The sequence below is a fragment of the Ictidomys tridecemlineatus genome, chromosome X, assembly GCF_052094955.1.
Source record: "Ictidomys tridecemlineatus isolate mIctTri1 chromosome X, mIctTri1.hap1, whole genome shotgun sequence".
Taxonomy (NCBI): domain Eukaryota; kingdom Metazoa; phylum Chordata; class Mammalia; order Rodentia; family Sciuridae; genus Ictidomys; species Ictidomys tridecemlineatus.
In genome coordinates this window covers 113,198,157-113,223,280 of record NC_135493.1, presented here as the reverse complement: position 1 = coordinate 113,223,280, position 25,124 = coordinate 113,198,157, and the positions used below count along the sequence as shown (strand labels likewise).

At 41.8% G+C, this 25,124-nt stretch overlaps 1 protein-coding gene across 7 annotated transcripts in view; it reads right to left on the bottom strand.

Moving 5' to 3' along the window:
* The window catches only part of Phka2 (phosphorylase kinase regulatory subunit alpha 2), a 69,854-nt gene that overhangs the window by 21,882 nt on the left and 22,848 nt on the right, over positions 1-25,124 (bottom strand). For all 7 annotated transcript variants that reach the window (XM_021720733.3, XM_078035060.1, XM_078035059.1 and 4 more), the window contains 13 exons: positions 23,952-23,999; positions 22,745-22,913; positions 19,859-19,941; positions 17,300-17,380; positions 15,831-15,929; positions 15,484-15,630; positions 13,456-13,509; positions 12,537-12,659; positions 10,032-10,127; positions 6,145-6,252; positions 4,170-4,248; positions 1,362-1,496; positions 546-655 (listed from right to left, as the gene is read on the bottom strand). In XM_021720733.3, coding sequence (XP_021576408.1) covers positions 546-655; positions 1,362-1,496; positions 4,170-4,248; positions 6,145-6,252; positions 10,032-10,127; positions 12,537-12,659; positions 13,456-13,509; positions 15,484-15,630; positions 15,831-15,929; positions 17,300-17,380; positions 19,859-19,941; positions 22,745-22,913; positions 23,952-23,999 — 1,332 coding nt within the window. The remainder of the gene's footprint in view (positions 1-545; positions 656-1,361; positions 1,497-4,169; positions 4,249-6,144; positions 6,253-10,031; positions 10,128-12,536; positions 12,660-13,455; positions 13,510-15,483; positions 15,631-15,830; positions 15,930-17,299; positions 17,381-19,858; positions 19,942-22,744; positions 22,914-23,951; positions 24,000-25,124) is intronic.

Sequence of the window (25,124 nt, the reverse complement as noted above, 5' to 3'; positions counted from 1 at the left end):
GCAGCTTGGGGCTACTGATCCAAGACACCACAGTCAACCCTGTATCCAAGTAAGCTGGGGCCATGCTGTGCCCCATGCTGACAAAGCAACCCTACCATTCATCTTTCTAGCTGTTCAAAAAGTTTGGTTTAGTGCTTCCACAGGGCTAGTTTTCTTTGGAAACAAAAACACTGAAGATAAGTTCCATAATCAGTATATCCTGTAGCCCAATAAGGGGGCTAGGGTCTGGAAATCCAACTGACAAGGGTTAAGGACTATTAAGATTAGAAGCACAAGGGTTGCAAGTCAAGTGATATGTCACTAGCAAATTTGTAAAGCAGTGTGACTTTCACTAATATTGATGACTGGGAGTAATGACACATGCAATTTGGTTCAATCAACATTTATGAACACATGTGCAAGGTACTAGGTATCACTTCATATGTCTCTATCTGAACTTCTGCATGCAGAATTCTGCCATGTCTGTTGAAGAAAAGCTTACCAGAGAGAAAAGAGGACTTAATAAAAGGATGCTGGTGGGTTTGCCACTGGCCTACTCTTCTCACCTGGGGTGTAAAAGTAAAGATTTGGTTCCTAATCACATAGAGTTTAGAAGTTCCAAGAACACCAATATGCCGATAAGGTCGCCCACTCAGCTTCATATTCTTATTTCGTCCTATTTATAAAATAAAAGAAACACTAGAGTTAGAGGAAATATAGTAACAAGTAAGTAATCTAGTGACTCAGGGTAAGGCTGGACTTATTTTTATGTTAGATAACCCACTTTTTTTTTTTTTTCCTTCAGTGCTGGAGATGGAATCCAGGGCCTCATGCAAGCTAGCAAGTGTTCTACCACTGAACTACATCTCCAGCTTGTACTATTGTCCTTTAAAAAACGTGACAAAGTTGAATATAGACACAAATTCTACCCGCTCCTATTCATGCATGTATATGAACAGCACCAGTTCAAATGTGGACAAAGTAAACTTATTGAAAGAACTTTATTAATGCTGACTTTTATTTAGTATTCAGCCATAAAACTAAACAAAGTCAAGTTCTAGAAAACTAAAGAGAACCTGCTTCCATTTTAATGGGTAAATGAGCATTTTCTAATACCACAGATAAAAATTAGAAGTATTGTCAAGACACAAATGACTCTTCCTGTTGTGAATTTTCCAAGGTGGCTCCTTATTATACACTAGATCTGCCAAACGGTCAAGCCAGCCTACAGCAGTACCCACTGAGCAGGCTGGGGAGCAGGTACTTGTCTGTGCATTCTCCTTCACATCACGGTGCAATCACCTGCTTAGTGTTTTGCCCAACTCTTCAGACCACAAACGTAGAACTGAGGTACTCCCTTGGCAAATGAGCCCCCAACCTACCAAGCTTGGCATATATGTGACTGAGAATCCGGCCTGGCTGGACTCGAATTGGATGAATGTCAGCAACACTCTGGACGTTTACCCCATGTTTCCTCAACAGCTCCTTAATGTGACTGTTTTCTGCCAAAACAGTGACTGTGAACAAGAACATAGAATCAGCATCAGATTGTGCCTCATGTCTCTGCACTCTAACATGCTATTTATTGTCCTTTCTTCTGCCTGAGAGGCACATTGGCATGCTCTCCACACGTTATTTGGTCTTGGAAATGGTGGCATTGGTCCTGCCACTCTTCTTGGTCCTCTGTCCTTGCTACCCCTCAGCACCCATGATACATATTTGTTAAGTGCCTTAATGTGCACTTCTAGAAACTGTCTTCAATAGGCCCTATGCCAAATTACCCCATCTCAAATAATGATTTGCCTCCCCTGGATCTGCATTTATTGTAAACCTGTTTTGTGTCCCTTTTACATTGGGTCAGGAGTGAACACAGCTCCCTCAGGGGATACCAAGAGAAGCCTGCACCCTGCTCCTTAGAGCAGGGAAAAGAAGAACATTGTGATGTCTACTTTCAGGGGACACTGACTGAGGGGGAGGGGGAGACTTCCTTCCTTCCAAAGAAAAAAAATGGGCCTGCTAATGGGGATGCTGTGGAAGTAGGGGGCTTGGCCTACCTGGAACCATAGCATAGGACCCTACAGGTGGGAAGAACCCTTTAGAGCTAGCCTAGACCTCATCTCCAGTGGGTGAGGCTGGGACCCATACTCCTGCAGGCCCGGGGCTCTGAGTGTCTGGGATCTGGGGGCTGTGAGGGTGGGAGACCTTCACTTGAGGCCACATTAGTACAGCATGTACAGCCCAGGGATCAGCTGGGCTGTACATGCTGTACTAATATTGATGGCCTTTTATAAGAAAGGGCAGTGCTTTGGCAAAGATAAGGAGTCTGGATAGGGGACTGCAGAAGGAGGAGTACAGACACAGAGAGATGGCTGGTACTTTGTCCAGCTGCACAGAGCTTTCTGGGAACTTGGAACAGAGTGATAAGGCCAGAGAATGAAGGCTCAGCTACTATTAATGTGGCCCCAAGTTCCACCACTATCCCCATGGGCTGGGGGTAGGAGGATGAACATACAATACATATAAATGCCACTGAGAGCTGACTGGCACCTCCTTAAATTTATATAGCACTTGGTGCTTTTAAAAGTATTTTAACACTCATTATCTCATCTGATCTTCATAACATGCCACTGAAAGAAGCCTTGCATGATTACCTGGCCAGTTGCAGCTGATTCAGGACTGGAACCTAATCCCTCAGGTCCTAGCAAGTGAGGCTGGAGGGCTTCCTTTGACATCTTTCCCTTCTGAAGCTTTCAGTAACTTGCAGAAATCCACATTTTATTCAAAGCCACATAGTGGCCACTCTATAGAGTGACTCTTTTAGAGCAGTGGTTTGGACTAAGACCTGGGAGCCTCATGAACCAATGCAGTCATATGTGGATAAGTTTCTGAAACTATATTTTCCTTTCTCCATGCCAAATACTTTAATAATTTTCACTCTATTCTATTACATTAAAAAAAAATGTGGGCCAGGACCCATCAATGTGTCCTGGCCTGCAGTTGGAAGAGCAATCTTGTAGATTTAAGGCACTAATTAGCAGAATGTGCTCTGGTTAAGCACTGGGACCATGGAGTGCAGCTGGACCAGTCCATCTGGAAGTCAGAAATAGATTCATACCCCAGCTTTCATCTATGGGTCCCTGAATAGGTTAACTTCTAAGTCTTGCCTGTAAGATGGAGATAACCATAATTGTCACAAATTTTACCTGATCAGAATGTTATAACAGTTAAATGTTTCCCACGTTGGGCCTGCACACAGCACTGACTGGAATGACAACCTGCTGCTCATCTTATTGCATCATGGGCGTGTGCAGCGAAATGAGCCAGTGGTCACAAAGAGGAATGCTTTTCATTTCTTTAATCACCGCTTTCAATGTATGCATGTGTAGGTGCTAATCAACACAGAAACGAATATGGCTTTGTCCTAATCGTTCAGTGGGCTATGGTATTAGATGGCATGTGAGTGTTCTGTGAGGCAACATGTGATGAAGCTGCCAGAAGGTCCTCTAAAAGAGGAAGGAAGGAGAAGGAATCACTGTTCTGGGGGCATACCTCAGGTGGAGCCCTGCACTGCCAACTTCCCCCATGGCAATCTCAGTTCTTCTCAAGAACATCTGTGGAGGGGGCGGGAGTCCTAACAGCCTGGAGATGCACAGCAGTGGAGTCAGGTGCAGTCACTCTGTGGCAGCCCAGGCTGGCCTCCTACCTTTCTGGACGAGGAGCTGGCTAGAGAAAAGGGAGGGGAGGTGGAGGTGGGTGGAAGGTGGAGAGAAGTCAGAACTCCATGGAGAGGACCCTTGCTTGCCTTCTGAGATTTTACCAGGCTCAAGCTCTACTTTTCAGATTCACAGTTTTGAAAAATGATGCTAAATGAATCATATGGGCTTCAATTGCAATCAAGGTTTAGATTCAAAAAAAACTAATGCTTTGTAGAAAGTAAATTTATAGTTGGGAAGAATACTGTCCCTTTTGGGAGTAACTGAGTTATATAAAGTATCTCACAGAACCGCTATACACTAAAAGAGCATGCACACACGCACACAACACACACACACACACACACACACACACACACACCACACACACACACACACACACTTTTTTAATTAAATAAGAAACTAGGGAACAATTTAAATGCAAAAAATGACATTGGTTTTACAACTTAGAGATGAATAGTAAACATGCTCACAAACCTTGTACTACAACATCAGGTTTGACTGAAGTAGAAAATCTTCTATTTAAGGGATCAATTTCACCAGTGGCAAGGAATCCCTATGAAGAGAGGAGTGGTGACACTATGAAATATTGATTTAACTAAAATTTCACCTTATACTTAAGTTAGAAAGTGACATATCTCGGGGCTTAAAACACTCAAGATTTTTTCTTTATGTTTTACGAGTCAATGGCTTACTTTCTCTGAAACAAAGTATGCCATTCAAATTGCCACTGACAGATGGACTGTATGTCTGACAGCTGGCTCTGCAGGGCTAATCAAATGCATCTCCATCTTGTGTGAGTGAAAATAATGGTAACTAGTATTTCCTGAGCTCCTCCAAGTGTCAGGTGCTGGTGGAGCCCCTATGTGTGCACTATCCCATTTAGGTCTCCTAACAGGTAGGTTCTACCTTCATCATCAATTTACAGGTGGGGAAACTAAGGTAAAGGTACCTGAGGGATATGAAAGAGTGAGTACCTGGCCCAGGGCTGACTATTTTGAACCACAAAGGTTTCCCCACCCTTCCAAGTATGCTCTTTGAATACGCATCACCTTGAACTTTCTAGAAATGTTCCAGAGCCCCCAAAGAGGGAACCAAGGTGTTCTGGTAACTCTGTGGAGGAAGTGGACCTAATATGAGCCCAGAGAAAAGCCTTTATGGTGGAGAGGAGGAAGCAGAGGAGCACAGTTATTTTCCATTTCACTGATACAGAAATCTGAGCTGGAAGGTACAGATAAGGAAACCGAAGCCCAGAGAGGTTAAAAGGTCTGTCCCAAATCACAGGGCTGGCTTTCTGAAGTAGATAGATACTTTTTCCCTACTGAAGAGAGAAGTGTGAAACACAGTCCATACTCCCAAGGGCATGGCCATGAAACCAGACACAGCCAGGGAAACATTGCTCCACCTTCAGCAATATAGCTCCTTAGGGTTACTTCCACTGTGCCAACTTTCATTTAGTCTAGAACACACCAGGAACCCAGAAGCATTCTGTCTCACTGCTGCCTCCCCCATTAAAGAGCTGGTGGAACATACAGGGATGGGCTACCCTCAGAGGCTGGCAATCCTTTGCTGTCTTTCCTGGGCTCCTTCTCCCACACCCTTCCCCAAAGGCCCAGAAAGCTCCACTAGAGCCACACTTAGGACTGGGAGGTTTATTTTGAGGCTGTCAAAAGCATGTGCATTTTACAACAGAAGCCTGGGGACAAATAAATGCTCAGCAAGGGGCTGGTGACGCACACCTGTAATCCCAGCAGCTGGGGAGGCTGAGACAGGAGGATCGCAAGTTCAAAGTCAGTCTTAGCAATAGTGAAGTGTTAAGCAACTCAGTGAGACCCTGTCCCGAAATAAAATATAAAATAGGGCTGGGGATGTGGCTCAGTGGATGACTGCCCCTGAGTTCAATCCCTGGTAATCCCCAATCCTAGCCAAAAAAAAGAAGGAATAGGTCAAGAGGCAGGAGACTCTGGGGGAGCGGGTCACGAGTTGAAGGTTGTCTGAGGGACCACCTGGACCTGCTGCCTCCTCTAGTAGAGAGATCTGGAAGTCCTCCTGTTTCCTGTGCCTGGGGCTGGGGCCAGGGCAGCTTCACTCATCCCATCCCATATCTTCCAGGATCAGATGTGCTAATCCTGGTTGAGAAATGTCCAGCTCCTGCTGACCATCAATTATATGCATTCTAGCCAGAGACAGGAATGTCAGCAGGAGGAGGGACAGGGAATTTTGGCATGTGGCTGATCTGACCTGGTTAATGTAAATATGAACACACTAGGATAGGAGTCAAGCCTGAGAGCCAACACAGTGCATTTGATTTTAAAGGCAAGAATATGCAAAAGACATGGAGATGCAGAAGACACTGACAATCACACTGTGCAGACAGTCCCTGTGCTCTTCCAGGATTCCCTACACCTCCATTCAGATGGTTTCCAGCCGGTGAAGTCACCAAGCCCCCTACCTCTGCCAACAGGGAGCTGAGGATGTACAAGGACTGACCCCAGAGATGGGGCAGCTTCCCCAGAGGAACTCTGTCCACCGTGTGAGGATTCTTGTACTCTTCATCCACCTGACAGAGAGAGAAAAATCCAAAATCAGACCACCAGAGGATAAAAGGGCCAGTGACACCTTACACTGGGGAGCACACTGAGGATTTACAAAATGGTTCTCATTCTCTAGACCAATTCTGTGCAAGTGCCAGGATGTGGGACCAGGAAGGTAAAAAGACCCTCTCTTTGGGCAGCATGACTAAAAGCAGCAGAGATGTCAAATCTAGGCCTGGTCCCAGGCTAGTGCTTTGCCCATAAGCACACTATGGGCAGTAAGTACAGGAAGCCTGGACTACATCCTTCATGCACACCTCTGGGCATCAAGAAGTTCCACAACTTGTGCTTCCATATGGCTGTATTACGGGTAAAATGGTCAAAAACAGCAGCCTTCAGCTGTGGCAGTAGCTGGCTGGATGTCAAGTCTAGTTTCTTCTCTCTTGCTATTGCCAGGGGTATGCCTATGCAAGAAAATTACCAGAAGGTGGCACTATTTTTTGTGGAAAAACAATTGTGCTGCTAGACTATGAACCCTCCGTCCATCAGGGCTTCAGAAAAGAGAACCCACTGGGAGCTTCTGTCTATCAAAATAAACTCCTGGGCTCTGCTGGACAGTGCTGGCTACCCATTGTGAGTTAGTCTGTGACTTACTCTCTTATAAACTCCATGCTGCCTTTTGAGTTTTTAGTCATTACAATGTTGGTTGGGGGTAATGTCCTTAACCACTTCCTCCAGAAAACATAGGTTAATTGAAGGAAATAGGAAATACTTATCCCTCTATTCTGGCCCTTCTGAACTGCTTGCAGGCGCTCAGATGCACCATGCATGTGGCCTCCTACACTGCCTCTATCTCTGGACCTAGCTCCTCTGGCCCCACTAGCCAGAACCTCACAGAGATTAGCACTGGTTTGGTAACCACATTGATACTCCATTCCTTAGGTTGGCACCTGGCATAAGCAGCTGCTCACTACACATTTGCTGGGGACAATTTCATTAGTTCCCAACTGTCCAACAGGGGACCCTTTGGCTGGCACAAGTATGGTGGCTGAGATGAGCAAGGATGAAACCAAGCTGTTTGCCACCCTGGCCTCGGGCTTTTGCTAATTTGCACAAAGCTGCCATATGGGCCTGTGGTGGTCCTGTCTCCAGAAATCCTTCCCAGTGGTCTCTATATATTATTGATGTAACTGAGGAACCTTCCTAGTTGTCATTTGTAAGCAGTCAATACAAAATGTAGTTAAGGTAAAATAGTGTCCAAAATTGATGTCTAGCATACAAGCATAAATGTGCTGAATACAGGAGGATATTGTAATGACAAGCAGAAACTGAAAGATCAATGTGGAACTTAGAAGAGACAGAGCTTCAGAGTACTTTTTATGATGTGCAGCCAGTGCTGTCCATTAGAAAGTGAAGTGCAGGCCAGGTGTGGTGCACACCTGTAATCTCAGTGACTGGGGAAGCTGAGGCAGGAGGATAGCAAGTCTGAGGTCATCCTCAGTAACTTAGCAAGACCCTGATTCAAAAAAAAAATATAAAGGTCTGGGGATATAGCTCAGTAGTTCAAGTACTCCTGGGTTCAATCTCTAATATCAAAAAAAAAAAAAAGCAAAATGCAGCTTATAACACCTACCATTTACTATGGTCACTGCAATGTGCCTTTTGGTAGAATACGGATGGTTATTCTCTACCATACAATATATAAAATTCCCCAAGATGATTTGTTTTCCTTTTCTCTGCTTCTAAGTTTTAAATTACCCATTACTAATTTTATTTTGCCAATGCTTCAGTATATGAAAAGGAGCAACCTGAACAGGGGATAGGAACATGTAGCTGCTGGAAAGTTACCCAGCTCTACCCTCACATCCACAGCACACATAGTAAAATGAATATATTTGCAGGAAATCCAAGTTTTTAACACTCAAAAAACAGCCCCTAGCCAGGTAGAGTGGCACATGCCTGTAATCCCAGCAATTTGTGAGGCTGAGGCAGGAAGATTGCAAGTTCAAGATCAGCCTCAGCAACTTAGCAAAGCCCTAAGCAACTTAGCAAGACCCAGTCTCAAAATAAAAAATAAAAAGGGTTGGGGATTTGGTTCAGTGGTTAAGTGCCCCTGGCTTCAATCTCTGGTATCAAAAAAAAAAAAAAAAAAAAAAAAGAGTCCTAGTATGCTCCACAGCTTGATCTGTACAGTGGGGGAAAAATAGTTCTTGTCTTAAATCTTACCCTTAACTCTGGAACAAAATTACTCCTGAGAGAGCTTGGATGATATGAGCTGTGTGTCCATGCCAGGATGAGGGGGGAGCTTCAAGATTCTGGAGTGCTGGGCCATTGGTCCTGACTGGTGGGGTTGAGTGAGACCATTGGAAGAATACAGCCTGTTCAAGGTGCCACCCAGTGAACCAGTAGGGAACCAGCAAGTCAGATGGGCTGTTATCAGTGTAAAAGAACTAAATGCACCTAGCAGAACATTCTACTTATCACAGAAACTCAACTCCTTTCTTTTATTTTCTTCTTGTTTTAATTGGTTCAGTTATCTAACAGTTACTAGTTCCTTCTAGATTAAATAAGACCCAAAGTAATACACAGTGGTACTTTTCTGCTTTAAGGATCAAGTGTTAGATTCCTTTAAAATGTATTTTCTAGCAAAAGTAAAGGAAAGTCCACTATACCAGTGCTTTTAGAAACCCAGTGAGAGCAACCATTATGTAGATATTTTTATTAGGTGAAAAGATATCACTCATTAGGAGGCAGTGTGGGATTGTGGGGAGGCCCTGAATGTGGGGTCTGGTCCCAGGGCAGAGCCCAGTGCTGTCTGGGCTTTGACATGTTCCAAAACCTCTCTGAACTGAGACCAATTATTTCCAAGGTCACTGCAAGTCCCCTGGCCATATGTATGGCCTGATTCAACCACAGAACACCTAAACCCAAGCTGATTCAGGATAGGCTTCTGCTGGATCCCTGTGGATCTTGGGGAGAGCCAGCTCTCTGAAGGCCTTTTATCCTACAAATGCAATAAGGAAACTTTAAAGTACCAGGAGCATGGCAGGGACAAACAGCCTTGAATGGAGAGTTCTTTTCTTATAAACATCAGATGCTTACAGGGAAATCCTCCCACCAAGCCATATAGAGGTCCAACAGACCCAATTTAAGAAACTGGATAGAACAAAATCACCTTCAGTCATCTCCTTGGAACTGGACAGTTTCTCTCTTCCTGATGTACACTGGCTTCTGACAATTACTCTAACTCTAGCTTGGGAACCCCTTGACTCAAAGGAGGAAAGTCTCAATTAACCCCCTAAAATATGTTTCTTCTATGGCAATGTATAAGAACATGGTGCACAACAGTGTTTTGTGCTCTGTCACATTCCTTCTACCTCGGGTCCAGGGAGGGCAGGTATGTTCTGAAGCTCTTTAACTGCCACCTCCGTAGGACACTCACGAACAAGCATGTTCCACATGTTTTCCCTAAAGCCATATTCCTTGTGATGATGGTAACACTACCCAAGGCTTCAGAAACCACTTCTCCTGGGTTGGGGTTGTGGCTCAGTGGTAGAGTGCTTGCCTAGCATGCATGAGGCACTGGGTTTGAACCCCAGCACCACATAAAAATACTAAATAAACAAAATAAAGTATTGTGTCCTTCTACAACTAAAAAAATATTGTTTAAAAAAAGAAAAGAAACCACTTCTGCAGAAAAAATGTCCATCAGGCCTGGAAGTGGGATGAAGAATATCAAAAGGATAAGCACCGACCAGTTTAGTTCTAGATGAGCAGTGCAAAAGGCTTTGTGCCACATGGTTACCTTGTCAGGTGGGACGGCATAGAGTTCCGGCACCAAGTGGATCCCGTCCTTGCCTCTGATTAATATTCCCTCCAGGGCCTCTCGGTACTCTTGGACCTGGAAAACAGCCCCCTTACCCTCAGTATGAAAAAGGTCAGGTGATTAATGCTGCATTAGCAGCACAACTTAGAAAAATAGTTCTCTTGGCAATAAGAAGATTAGAAGTCGGACATAGGGTAAAGAAATATACAAACATGTCTGCTCCAGGAGCTCCAGAGGGACTCCTGCTGACTGCTCATTCCTCCCTTGCGTGTGTCTAAACTCAGCCCCACCTGTCAAGCTTGTGGGGAAAGGGACAGAATAGCCCATCATGAACTAGCTGTTTCTTCCTCAGAATTCCCACAGTACTCATATCTGTCTTTAACTCATTGTTTAAATATTTTACTCTTCTCACATATTTAAATTTAGTGCTAGGAAGGAGGGTGCACGCCTGTAATCCCAGCAACTTGGGAGGCTAAGACAGGAGAATTACAAGTTCAAGGCCAGCCTCAGTAATTTAGTGGGACCCTGTCTCCAAATAAAAAATAGAAAGGGCTAGGGATGTAGCTTAGTGGTAGAGCACTCCTGGGTTTAATCCCAAGCACCACACACACACACAAAAAAAGAAAAATAGAACCAGCCCCCTGGATATTTAATATTTTTTCTTTGGAGAGCCCAGTCAAATACCTCCCAGATCTAGTTTTCTTTTCATTTTATATTTATGAATGGCAAAGCATGATCATGATTGTATCATTTTACAAATGTCAACAAGACATTTGTATAGGTGTATAGGGTGATAGACTCTGTTGAGGCTTACAAAACAAAATATCAAGTAGTCATTTTTGTTTTCTCTCCCTGCCTCCCGTAATTGTTAAGTCTGTTCACAGTTGAAATTCAAAGTCAATCATTTTGAAATCTTTCAACACTCAGATAAAAAGAAGACATAAGACTCAAGACAATCACTAATGTGTAAGAGTAAGAATCAACAATGAGAGAATAACATTTCAAGCTTACTGCTTTGAATTCCTGACCAAGGGAGCTTTCAAAACCTAAAATGTATCTGAGATTGCTCATCTCCTCTTCCTCCAAACCCAACAGGCTAAGAAGATAGCAAAGTATCTGAGTCAGTAGGGCTTCAAGTAAGCTTTAAGAGTATAAATCTGCTCTGTTCAACAAAGTATGCTCAAGGCTCAGCACAGTACCTGGTGCCAAGTAGAAGCCAAAGAAATATGTCTTGAACAAATGAGTGCTGTATTAACCAGTATTTACTGAGCATTTACTAAGTACTAGACCCAGGGTCCTTTGATAGAGAAGTGGGAGATTAAATCCAGTGTGACCCATGCTGCTGTAGGTGCTGTGAGGTGTGGCAAAGAGGTGCCCAACTCAGCTTTTAGGGTAAAAGAAGGCTTTCTCAAAAGCCCACAATGAACTGCGTGAAGGAGTGGGTCAGTTGCAGGTAGAAAGAATGTCCTAGGTCTTTGAGAAGAGTAGCAAGTGAGTTTGGCCTGCTGCAAGGACTAAGAAGGATTTCAGTGTACTGGTTACAAAACTCAAGGAAGGTAGTAAGCAGAAAGGAGTCAGGATACAGTGGTGGAAACCAGACCAGAGCAAATGAGACCCAACAAAACTCATAAAGATCTTGGACTTCATTCCAAAAGCAATCATAAAGCCATCCAAAGCTTTTAAGCAAGGCAGCAGCATAATCTAATTTGTCTTTTAATGAGATCACTCTGGCTTGGCTATAGAGAATAAAAACAACAGGGAGTAGGGCTGGAGATTGGGAGACCAGTTAGGCTGGTACATTAAATAAGAGCTAATGACAGCAAAATTCGAGTTAAACTAGAGGAAATGAAAGCAAAACCACTGGCTCATCTGGAAAGAACAGGAATAACAAAACCAGTCTGGGATAGACAGAAACCATGCCTCCTGGTACCCATGCCTCTGTCTAGTGCCCTCCTCCTTTTGTATGGGATGGCAGTTTAGCTGACAGAATGTGATGAGAATAACACTCAGCCAGATCCAGACCTAAGGAAAGCTTGGCAGCCTATGCTTTTGCGTTCTGTGGGGAAGGCAACCATCAATATAAAAAGCCTAATGGCCTAGGGACTTCAATGCTGTGAGAAGTTAAAGCTAGCCATGTGAAGGAGAACCAAGCACCCCCTCAACAGTACAGCTGAGCTCCTAGCATCACTTGACAACCAGGATTAACTCATGAGTGAGGAAGATCCTGTAGACCCATGGAAACATCCTAGCTGACATCAAGAGAAGCAGAGACAATCTGTCCCTAATGGGCCCTGCCCAAATTGCAGAATCATGAGCAAATAAATAAGAGTTGTTTTGATTCACTAAGTGTCGGGAGTTTGTTAAACAGCAACAGGTAACTGAAAGAATGACTTAAATTCTTACATAACCTATGTTCTACTAATAATTAGCATGACAGTAGGATGAAAAAGCTTATTATCAGCACAACACCTGCTATATTCTTACCTGAACAGCATCACCATTGAAGATTCCATCTATGATGAAATAAGTCCAGAACACAGGCCACTCACACTCAATGTTTTCAAAGAGCTTGAGTTCAGCAGGGTCATAATGCAATCGGTTTGGGTCCTGGAATCAAATACATAAAACTTTTTTTCCCTTTGATATGAGGGTTTGAACCCAGGGTGCTTTACCACTGAGCTACAGCCTCACTCCTTTAAAATAATTTTTAAAAAATTCTGAGACAAGCTCTCGCTAAGTTGCTGAAGCTGGCCTTGAACTGTGCTTCTCCTGTCTCAGCCTCCCAAGTTGCTGAGATTACAGGCATGTGTCACTATGTCCAACCACATAAAGGTGGTTTCTTAAAGGTGATATCAGATTACATACACATTACCATCATGTCTCACTGGGTTTCCCTTGCTTGTCAGGAAGGCATGATTAGGAGCCTCCTATAATGAGGAGATGCTACTTTGGACAGTTTTCCATGATAAAATTTCAGAAAGTAAATCAGAAATATACACAAGACTCCTTGGTAGTCTATTTCACTAAAGCATCCTATCTAACAAATAAATAGCAATTTCCCTATTGCAATGCTTGACAGACAACCTGTTTTATTTATTCATTATATTACTCACTGTGACAAAGAAACCCAAGGAGGAGGCCATGGATGGTCTTTAAAAAAAAAACTGTGTGAGCCACAGAACTGTTTGTCCTTGTCTATAAGCTGGCTTTAAACTATCAGCTTGCTGTCCTCTTGATGATCTTACTATTCTATTGCCTAACTCCAGGCTTGCTGACTCCAAAATTAATACTTTCCTTTCCAATATTCCAACGTATAATTATAATCAATAGAGGGAGAACAACACACTGGCAAGTTAGATATGAAGCAGTTAAAGGACTGTAAGAAACAATATTTAAATACAACCTCTCTTGGGGTCTTATAACCATCTCGAAGGAAGCGACAGCATCCATAACGCCCCTAGTAAGGTAAAGAAATAAAATACGTTTGATGAAATCACAAGAATTTCTTTGCCTTTTTTATTTTAATTCAAGTCAGCCCTTCATCCTCTCATCCATGAATCTTTTAGTAACAAAATAGGCCCCAAGTGCTCTTTGCTATTAGTATAAAGGCTTATTCTTTAAGTAGTATGCAAAGTACTTGGAAAGAAATGCTGAAATGCTCCACTGGAGTATTGGGGCTATGAGAGTAATTACTAAAAATTCAGTGTCTGAGCATTCTTTCATTGTGATTACTGTGTCACACAAAGATGCAAAGGGACTATAGCTATTTGGAGCTTAAGCCACCACGGCAGATAACTTGGATTAGCTAGCTCCTGCTTGAAAGATTGGGGAGCCGTAATGACACTCCTCAGACTCCTTGCCGTTGGCTCTGCCATCACATGTGGCCACAAGATTTGGCAGAGAGGGAGGGAGGGGCTTGCTGTGCTTAGGAGTGTCATAGTTGGTTTTCCTGCTGCAAGACTCTAGCTTCCTGGGTGCCAAGAAAGGAGGGTAAGTGCAGCATTCTTCACCTAACCCCCTAATCCCTGGATGGCAACTTTGGGTGTCCATTTTCCAGTTTCTTCAGTGTGTAAGACCTCTGCAGCAGACCTGCTCTAGCATTGCTCCTGGAGGCCTGGAGCAGTGCCCCCATGTGGTCCTGGGAGTTGTCCCAGGGGGCTCAGCCCACAACCCACTCCTCTAGTAGGCACTTCATTTCCTGCATTAGCTCCCTTCCTACTCCAATTACTTTAAGATTTTCCTTTGTTTCTACTGAACCTGACCACTACAGCCATTTTGTTTTGGCAATAGGATTGGAGACCCTTTAACACCTTCGTTTCCATTTTTCTCTGAATCTAAGTGGAATAATCAACATGCAGATTTCAGCTTAGGAAACCTATATTCTTTGGTAATTTTACTGATAATTTCAGTTGGGTGGAGTACTTAATAACAGTTTCAATTTAGAGTAATAATGTCATAGTTATTGCATTTCTCTGCAAAACAGGATATTTTTTTAACCTGAATTTAACTCTGAGATCACCAAGTCTCCTGATATTGTGAGTCAACAACATCAGGAGAGGTGCTTTTTTTTCCCTAGTAGTGATTATAGAGCTTTTGAGAGATTCTCAAAGGAGACTGTCTATGATGTCTAAAGGTTTAAGTAACCCTGCCTTAGAAGTATGGTGGTGGTAGGAATAGGAATTCAAAAATGCCTGATTGAGCTCAATTCATAATAGCTAAGCTATAGAATCAACCTAGGTGCCCTTCAACAGATGAATGGATAAAGAAAATATGATACACACACACACACACACACACGATGGAATAGTACTCAGCTATAAAGAAGAATGAAATTATGGCATTTGCAGGTAAATGGATGGAACTGGAGACTTCCATGCTAAGAGAAATAAGCCAATCCCCCCAAACCAAAGGCCAACTGTTCTCTCTGATATGTGGATGCTAAAGAGAGGGGAGGGAAGAAAAGGAGTTGTTTGAATTAGACAAAGGGGAATGAAGGGGACGGAGCAGGGTGAGAACAAGAAAGACAGTAGAATGAATCAGACATAACTTTCCTATGTTCATATATGAACACATGACCAGTATAACTCCACATCATGTCCAACCACAAGAATGGGAAGTTGTTAAACTCCATGTATGTATGATATGTCAAAATATACTCTACTGTCATGTATAACTAAAAAGAACAAATAAGATAAATAAAGGCAAAAGTGCCTGCCTGAGTCAAAGTTCTGCTACTTATGAAAAGAACTAAGGCACTTCATCGCTCTGAGACTTTGTTTACTCACCTATAGACTCAGCTTTGGGTAAAGCATGAGTCCACTTAAATAAAACAAGCCATTAACCTCACAAATGAGCTACTCCTACTTCATGTCATCATGTGAAAGTGGCATTTAATAAAGGGTGGAAGAGCACTAGTGTAACCAATGCTTACCTGGAGCTTGGAAATAATTTCATTTTTGGTCACATTCACAAGGTTCATATCTTCCACTGCAAAGGCGGGGAAAGAAATAATGGAAAGAAGTCCAGCATCAATCTCTTTAGATGTCGATGCTCTTGGCAGCATGGAGAACAGAATAGACTAAATGAAAAAACAAAAAGGTGGTTTAACCTGGAGAAGCACTAATAGACACAGTATCTAGAGACCACAACCTTAGATTCAAGGCAACATTCAAATGAGTTTGTCAATTAGAAAGGTGGAGAATTTAAATAAGAGCTCAGGTCTTCTCCTCCATGATTCTCCTTCCCTACTTTCTAGAATTCAGGAGACTGAGCTGTTACCTGGCAGTGCTCAACCTCATCAGGCAGGACATGGATTACTGACTTTCGTCCTCCATGGGCTCCAAAAAGGTCCAGTTCATCAATTGCCTCAAGTGCTGCCTACAAATACAGGCATGAATTACTTTTTTTCTAATGTACACACATTCCAATATCTGACAGTCCTTTTTCATAAGCAATCTAGCATCATATTTTCCCAAAGGCCATGAAACACATTTTTAAAATCCAGTTAAGGAGTCCTCTGGTCATGTTCTATACTCATTTTCAGTGGCTCAAAGATTTCCAATATGTTGCTGCTAATTCCAAGAACAAGAAAGAGAAAATAGGAAAACATTTCCTAAAATGAAATTAGCATTCTACCATAAACTGAAATTTTAACAAATTCATATCATCGCACACATGTGTATTTGGGGGGCTAGATTAATAATTGGCTTCTCTTTCACCTATTTTAGCAGTGAACTTCTACCATTAGCACATCTGGTACTTCAGAAAGTTAATTCTTTTTTTATTGATTTTTTTTAAAAAATTAATGATAGCGGAATGCATTACAATTCTTATTACACATACACAGCACAATTTTTCATATCTCTGGTTGTATATAAAGTATGTTGACACTAATTCGTGTCTTCATACATATACTTTGGATAATGATGTCCATCACATTCCACCATCCTTGCTAATACCCTGCCCCCTCCCTTTCCCTCCCACCCCTTAGCATGGGAAGAATAGACAAACTCTAGAAAGTTAATTCTTTTAGGAATAAGTGTGTTTTCTGTCAGTTTACCTAAATATACTTAACAGAGCACATTTATTATTACTTTTAAAATTCTGACTCAAGCCTTCACTCTGTCCAAAAAATCTACTTTGGTCTTAAAAAACAGCAAGGGAAGGAGGCATGTTAAAATGTCTACAGCAAGAGATGCAAACTGGTGGCCTACAGACGTAATCTACCCAACAGGTGAGCTTCGTTTGGTTTCAAGAGTATTTTCTAAATAAGTTTGAATTAGAATATTGGAATACTTTTAGGGAAAGTTTCCAGTATCCCCAATACTCCCCCTCCTCCCAATGTTTTTCTATATGGTCAGTTTCACTTGTTATTATTGTCTGATCCTGTGGATTTGAATTTGTGAGCTCAACTTACAAAGTGCTCATATTCTTCAACCTTCACTAGACTGGACATCATGCCTGCAGCTTCTTAAAACAAGATCAAGAGCTTTGACCCATGGGTGATCACGACAGACAAAAAGGATGGGGCACACTTATTTTTTGGACACATGCAGATTTCAGCACAGGAAACCTACTTTCTTGACCTATAATTTCAATTGGCTGGGGTACATGGGCCACTTGAATTTCACATATTTACGGTGAATTTTTAAAAATGTGCTAATCAAATTAAATTCAAACTCCTAATGAAGAACCCAAGCAAAGCAATGAAAACACCCAGAGGAAGGAACAAACAAGAGGACTGTCACCTTGGCCATTCCCACAGAGCTTGCATTCAATTCTGGAATGCCCTGATTAGTCTTATCACCACGCTCCCACATTCCATAATCCTGGGGGAGAAAAAGATAGTTATCAGAGGGGGTGAAAGAGGTATATGAGACATGCTATGGAAGATGATTCCCTCATGTCACTGCAGGCACAATGAAATATGAGTATGTCTTCTCAAAGGCCCCCAACTTCATGGCTTTATATACTCACACTCTGGTCCTCCTCAATTTCAGTTCATGTGACCTCTATGTAGGATTTTAGAAGAAAATACTCAAGTGGAACAAAAGTGCATGCCAAAGCACTCTCAAATTTCTTATTTCTAAAAGGTATTAATTTTTATATAAAAAACCTCTTGATTTGTAGAGAACAAAATATTTTATTCACCTTAAAATCAAACTGCTGCTCTTCTATTTAGTGAATGCCTTTGAACTTATATTGAATTGTAAGATGGAATAAAGAAACTCTGATGCATGGGTTATAATTAGTTGAAGCCAACAAACACATTTAAAATAATTTAAGAATTATTTTTAGCATTACCGCTTGGGCAAAAACCTCAGTGACTGGAGCCAAGGTCAAAAGTGAGGCACAGATCACTGAACATACATGGTGTTTAAAAACCAATTAACGTGAATTGGCTCAGAATACTCTGTCACACAGAGGACTCCATACACATGTACATGAATGATGAATACTTGCATTTAAAATCTAAGTACTAGATGCTGTTTTGAAACAGCATCTATTTTTTTTTTTTTAGAGAGAGAGAGAGAGAGAATTTTTCTAATATTTATTTTGTAGTTTTCGGTGGACACAACATCTTTATTTTATTTTTATGTGGTGCTGAGGATAGAACCCAGTGCCCTGCGCATGTCAGGTGAGCACACTACCGCTTCAGCCACATCCCCAGCCCCAGTAATGCACTATTGAAAGATTATAATCCAACAAGAATAAGATCAATACCAAAATGTCAGTATTTTTCAATCTCCAAAGAGGATCATTTGTAAAATGTGAGCACTAAAACTTGGATACACTAAAGCAACTTTAGATCCTTCCCTGCAAATAGGCCTTGTAGCTGGGCCTGGGCATCTTTCCTTCACTATTCTTCTTGTCTGAGCCTTCCTTTGCTCAAATCCATCTTTACTTCAACCCCACAGCCATGTGCTCATCCTCAAAAAATTCTTGGGTCCATCCAGCCCTCTACTTCAGAGTCTAAAATGACAAATGGTGTCTTCCTTAGTGGATATCATCCATCTCTCTCTCTGCATGGCCATATTCTACTTGATCTGGCCTCTGCCCACTTCATGCCCATTCGTTGACCTTATTTTCCAGTGTCAATTTTCACCCTAAGTCTGTTCCTTTACTCTGCACTCTCTTCCTGAAGCACCCTGACCTCCCCTCCCAACTCATCCTGTTCCTACCTCTGTGTTATTGACTGCTCATGCTATTCCTACACTCAAAACACCATTTTTCCTCTCTTCTGGGTAACTAAACCCTACTTATCACCTAAGGTCCAACTAAAGGCCTATCTTTCCAAGGCTTCTCAAGTTTCTTTAGACCAAGGTTTATCGACTCTGCTACTAATGACATTTTGATCAGATAATTGTTTTATGGGGCTATTCTGAGCATTATAGGATGTTTAGCAGCATCCCTGGACTCCTCTAACCACTAGATGCCAGTGGTACCTTCTTCTCCAGGTACGACTACCAAAAAATGTCCTCAGACACTGTTCAATGTACCCTCTGAGAGGAAGATTGCCCCTTAATGAGAATTGCTGCTTTTGACCTAGGGTTAGTGAACTATAGTCCTTGGATCAAATCTTGCCACCTGTTTTTGCCAAGTTTATTTTGGAAACAGCCATGCTTATTTGTGTACATATGCCTGTGCTTCTTTCACGCTACAAAGGCAGAGCTGAGTAGCCACAACAGAGGCTGTAGGGCCTGACAAAGTCGAAAATATTTACTCTCCTATCTTTTGCAGAAAAAGTATGCTGACCATTCCTTAAGCCATAGTGACATTTTTTAAAACCAACCTGCCTTTCCTAACTGCTGCAACTGCTCTGCATAGTTCAGTTGTCATCTAGAAGTGCATCAGGCTCCAACTTCAAAGCCAGACAGAAGCCCAGAGGAAGTGGACTTTATACCTGTTTATGCCCCAGCTCAGGTCCCTCTGCCTGTGGACTGGCTAAGGTGATCCCCATGGCACCCCAGATCCTACCAAGGTGCCAATGCTGCCACTTCTACAGCCTGACTCAGGCTGGCCTGTACATATATATCCCCTGTGACATTTTAGGGTCTTATTTAAGATAAGCATAATAATTCAGACAACAAGTGTGGGGTGTTCCAAAAAAAAAAAAAAAGCCCACAACTGTATCTCAGGACAAAAATGTACATTTACATGTGGTAGTGACACAATCTCACAGCTCTAGTCTTGCTAACCTTTTGTGTAGCTCCAAATACCCTGTCTCTCAAAGAATTCTATGATTTTTTTTTCCTTTCTGACATCCAGCACACCTGAAAAAGGTAGCTACCAGTGTTGATACTTACAGCAACTTTATATGCAGCTTCTATGTAGAAAACAAGATTCTGTATGAAGGCCACCTCATCAAGGGTGAAAATAATACGTAAGCCTAGTAAAGAGAATAATAACGTTATGATACTAAGGATTAACCCAGAGGTGCTTTACCATTGAGCTACATTCCCAGCCCTTTTATTTTTTATTTTGAGACAGGATCTCTCTTGCTAAGTTGCTTAGGCACTTTCTAGGTTACTGAGACTGGCCTTGAACTTGTGATCCTCCTGCCTCAGTCTCCTGAGTTGCTGGGATTACAGCTATATACCATAATGTCTGACTGAAGTTATGTTGTGAAGAGAGCTGCTAGTTACAAATTACAAATATCATGCTAGGAAACAAATCCTTTTACCCTCATTTTCATTTTTCTTATTATGGCATCAAAAAGTAAGTCTGAGGTATCATAAAAAAATCATAGAATTCTTTGAGAGACAGGGTGTTTGGGGATAAGCAAAAGGGTTAGCAAGACTAGAGCTGTGAGATTGTGTCACTTCCACATAATCTCAGAAAGAGGAAAGAAGGAAGAGAGGCAGGGAGGGGTGGGAAGAGGATATAAAAGAAAGAAAGAAGGGAGGAAATAATGGCTCCATCTATGTGTGTGTACTGGGTAGAAAGAGTTGAAAGAGAAGGTATGGGCCCTCTGGCACGAATTGGATTTGTTCAGAAAAGGTTGCAACAAAGCAAGGATTGGAGGCCAGAACAACCAGGGTACTGTACTTATCCTTGAGCGAGCCAAAGGAAAGGGTGAGTACTTTTCCCCAGTGGCAGATAGGGCAAGTAGAGTCCCCAGAGGCCCTTCCTCCTCTGGGAAGCCCAGCTCTCAGGACCTGCTGGGGCAGCTGCCTTACTCACTGTAATAGGCAGTGACCAAGAAAACTGTTTTTTTGTTTAGCCCTTGAAATGTAGTCGACTATATATAAAAAAACACATATATTTTTTAAGTTTGAATTCTGAAAGCAGGTATGAATACTATAAGATGTGTGCTCTTATATCAATGAGAGAATTTAACTAGCAAGCTAAACAACCAGTGACTGAAAATGAAATGGCAATATATATACATAGCCTTTGAATGGTATCTTCAGAAGGAATAGAGATGGAATTAAAGTTGATATTGCAACATTAGTTATAACAGCAAAACAAATAAAGGAATAATTTAATTATAGTATACCCATTAATAAAGTTACTAAATAATGTTTGTGAAGAGCTTGTAAGATTATGGGGGAGAGCTAAGGGTGTAGCTCAGTGGTAGAGCACTTGCCTAGAATGCATGAGGCACTGGGTTCGATCCTCAGCACCACATAAAACAAATAACATAAAATAAAGGTATTGTGTCCATCTACAACTAAAAAAAAAAGGAAAAACAAAAGATTATGGGGGAAATGCCATTATTTCCTCCCTTCTTTCTTTCTTTCCTATCCTCTTCCCACCCTTCCCTCTCTTCCTTCCTTCCTCTTTCTGCTTTATAACTGGGGCATTGGACTATCTTTTTATGTAATAAATGACTATGTATATAATATAACACTTATTATATAAAAATGCATAGAAAAAAGATGTGGAGGAGACATATCTAAATGAAAAATGGCAGTGTAATTTTTTTTCTTTGTATTTTGCCACATTTTCTGAAATATTTATAGTGAGAACTCATATTAACTCATATTAACTTTCATTAACTTCCATAACAAAAAATTACTTTTTATCAGCATGTGCTTTATTGACAAAGCTACAAAAATATTACTTACTGATTTATGGGACTATTTTTTCAAGTTTCACACTTGCAGTCTGAGGCCTCAGGCATGTCAGTTCAGTGGACTAGTGATGAGAACTCTGAGACAGAGTCAGTCCAACTTGGGAAGCATCCTTAGTGGACGCTCCTATGGGAAAAAGGCTATTTGGTATGTGAAAAACAGCTGCAGCCTGGAGCTTGAAGACCTGGCATTTCACCTGTCATAGAAGCCAGTGGCTCTGGCTCACCAGGAACAATGTATACCACTGACAAGTTGCAGGCCTCCTCACAGCATAGGTGCTATGGGCTTCTCAGCCCACTCTGGGGACCCCAAAGAGTGGAGGGAATGGTGTTGTTCAAATATAACTTAGATAAAGGAGGATGTATCTTAGAAAAGGGTGACCAGGTAGTGAGAGGGAGAGCTGAAGGCACGAGGTACTAATCCTGGGAAAAAAAAAAGTCTAAGAGCAGGCATGAGATTGTCTGCAGGTATTTGAACTGCTCTAAGTTGCTCCAGGAACTAGGAGAGTGACAGGATGGAAGCTGAGGGCTCCACAGCAACAAGCTAACAGAGTTGGTTCAACAGCCTTCATCCTGCAAGTGTCTGGGTAGAGGTAGACTGTCCTATCTGCAGGTCACAGACAAGGTCCCCACACTCCCTGCCCTATCATAGACACAGTGGCATGTGTTATCAGAGAACATGCTTTTCCTTTGCATAAACTGCTCATTTAAAATACTGATTGCTATGGATTAAATGTGTCCCCTCCACAATTCAGTGTTGCTGTTCTGCTGGTATTGAGGTTGGGCCTATAGGTGATTAGGCCATGAGGGCTTCTCTTTCATGAATGGGATTCGACTCTTAAAAAAGAAGCTTTACACAACATTCAGTTCTCTTTTCCTTCTGTCTTCTGCCATGAGAGGACAGCATTCCTCCCCTTCAGAGGATGCAGCTCAGACAATTGAACCTGTTAATGCCTTGATCTTGAACTTCCCAGACCCCAGAACTGTGAGAATATTTCTGTATTTTAAACTTCTGAGTCTCAGGTATTCTGTTGTAGTAGCAAAACAGATTGACATTGTCCCCTCCATTTCTGGATTGTCACTTTCTAAATAATGGGCTTAAATGGCCCTGACTCACCTGACGCAGTCATCTGGGACAGGAACAGGAGGAAGAGGGAAGTGGCATCTACCTGGAGGTGGCCCCACTGGTCATCACCCACCACGGTACTGCAGGTGGAGGTATTGTACTTGGCGTGCAAACTGTCTTTGGTACTCTGAGTGTGTTTGAACTTCTCCACTTTGTCCACCTAAGAGAGAAGGCAAGCTGGCTCCACATAGCTACACAGGTTCATGGCTGGCATAGGTCACCCAAGGCCAATCAACTGGAGCTAAACTTCTTATCTGCTACATCTGGAAGCCAGAGGGATGGGAGGCAGCTGCTAGTGTGCAATACACATAGGGACTGTGCTATGGATTCTTCCAGCCCATTCATGGCAAACTTTCCAGCCCAAGGGGTTTTAACAATTTCTGCAGAGATCAGGGTCGTGCCAAAGGGTTTCTTGCCTATAGAAACCCAGCTGTGGCACATAGTAGGTACTCAAGGAGGCAACGAAGGAAGAGGACCTGTTTAAATTTCAACTTCTCCTTTCCTAATGTTGAAAGAAAAAGAGCAAGTATGTCTTTGAACATGCTGACTGAGGATTGGGGACTAGATTGCATTTATCTTTGAATCTGTGTAGATTCTAGTATAATGTTCTGTATAAACTACATGTTCAGCCAATTGTTTTATTTACCCCTCACTGAAACTACCAGAAAATAGTAATGGTAAGTTTTAAAAACTCAAACACTTCATCTCAAATGAAAACATACCCTTTACAAACTTGATAGAGCACATAGCTTTCTAGTAGTGGCTTTTAAAAATTTTTTTCTCCTGCACTGGGGATTGAACCCAGTGTACCACTGAGCCACATCCTTAGACCTTTTTATTTTGAGACAGGGTATTGCTAAATTGCTGAGGTTGACCTTGAACTTGTGATCCTCCTGCTTCAGCCTCCTGAGTAACTGGAAATACAAGCATGCATCACTATGCCCAGCTTACAAATGGCTTTTTAAAAAATATATTTTCTTAATTTTTTGAAAGAAATGTTTTCCTTTTACACATGTAATTATTCAAAAGAGATTCTCAGAAACAGTGTTCTGTGAGACCATGGCAAAATATTTTAAATTTCTCTCCCTCTTGAGAAGAAAAGTTCAAAACACACCAAGTAAGTTAATTGTCACAATTAAAATGACACAAAATGCCCACTCAGATGCTCTTCGAGCACACATCTGCACATTCCACCTACCTGTCTCATCATGCACTGGAGTAGACCTCGCATTAGCTTCACCACGTTCTGTGGAAATAAAAGTGGTGTCAGTAATCAGGCCTGGCTTCCTCGCTCACAGAAAACCTGGGCCTTCCTGTGGCTGGTAAGCTAGTGCTGCCCGGCAACTTCCCTGAAAAGGCATATACATATATGAGTATTTCAAGTGGTCTGCCATTTCTCTATTGCAAAGAAAGAAAAATTCTGACGAAGTGATCTTTCTCAAATAAAAGGGTTAGATCAGATAGAGTCTTCTGGCTGTTCAATTCAGTGACTCCCCACTGACATTTTAGAAACACAATTTTTATAAACCTGGTGCTTGGTAATTTTATGTCAAATTTCACAGTAATTTATTTTTGTATATTAAAGATAAATTAACTCCACCATGCCTGCCCCCAAATAATGATATTACACCAAAAGAACCATTTGTGACACCATTACTGGACTATTGAGTAAAGTTCTTACAAAATTTGAGTGGTAGCCAATGTTTCTTAATAATGTGATGTATTACAACTGATTGCTATTATCATCATTACAAATAATAACAGTACTACTACATTAATCAATTAGACATTACATACAGGCATTGTTTAAAACACTTAGATTATCTCAAATTTTTGCCCCAGCCTTATGAGGTTATTACATAGCATTATTACCCCACTTTGTAGATGAGGGGACTGAAGCTAAGAGAGCTGAAGTAATATTGCTCAAGTCTTCCAGCTGACAAGGGGTAGAGCAAGAACAGAGCTCAGACTTTCAGGAGCCAGAGTTTGAGCTCTTATCCAGTCCATTATGTTGCCTCCCATCTTCTCCACAATTCAGCCCATTTAAATAGACCAGTCTGTTCAATCCCCAGTACTTAAAATAAATAAATAAATAAAGGACTGGTCTGAACATGGTCTGCTAAGAACACTATACAACTTCATGAGTGGCTGAGCAGAAGATATTTTGTAGGCCAAAGTAGCCTGGAGGAAAGACGTTTCCACCCAGGGACATGAGTATATCCTCTCTTACAGAACATATATGATTTGCAGGGGAAGACACAGTAAAAGGGCTCAAAAGTTCACTGTCAATGAATTTCTGCCTCTAAAATCCTAGGATTCTAGAATATAATCTGAATTTATATCATGAATTCTATTGAGGCAGAAAATGTTA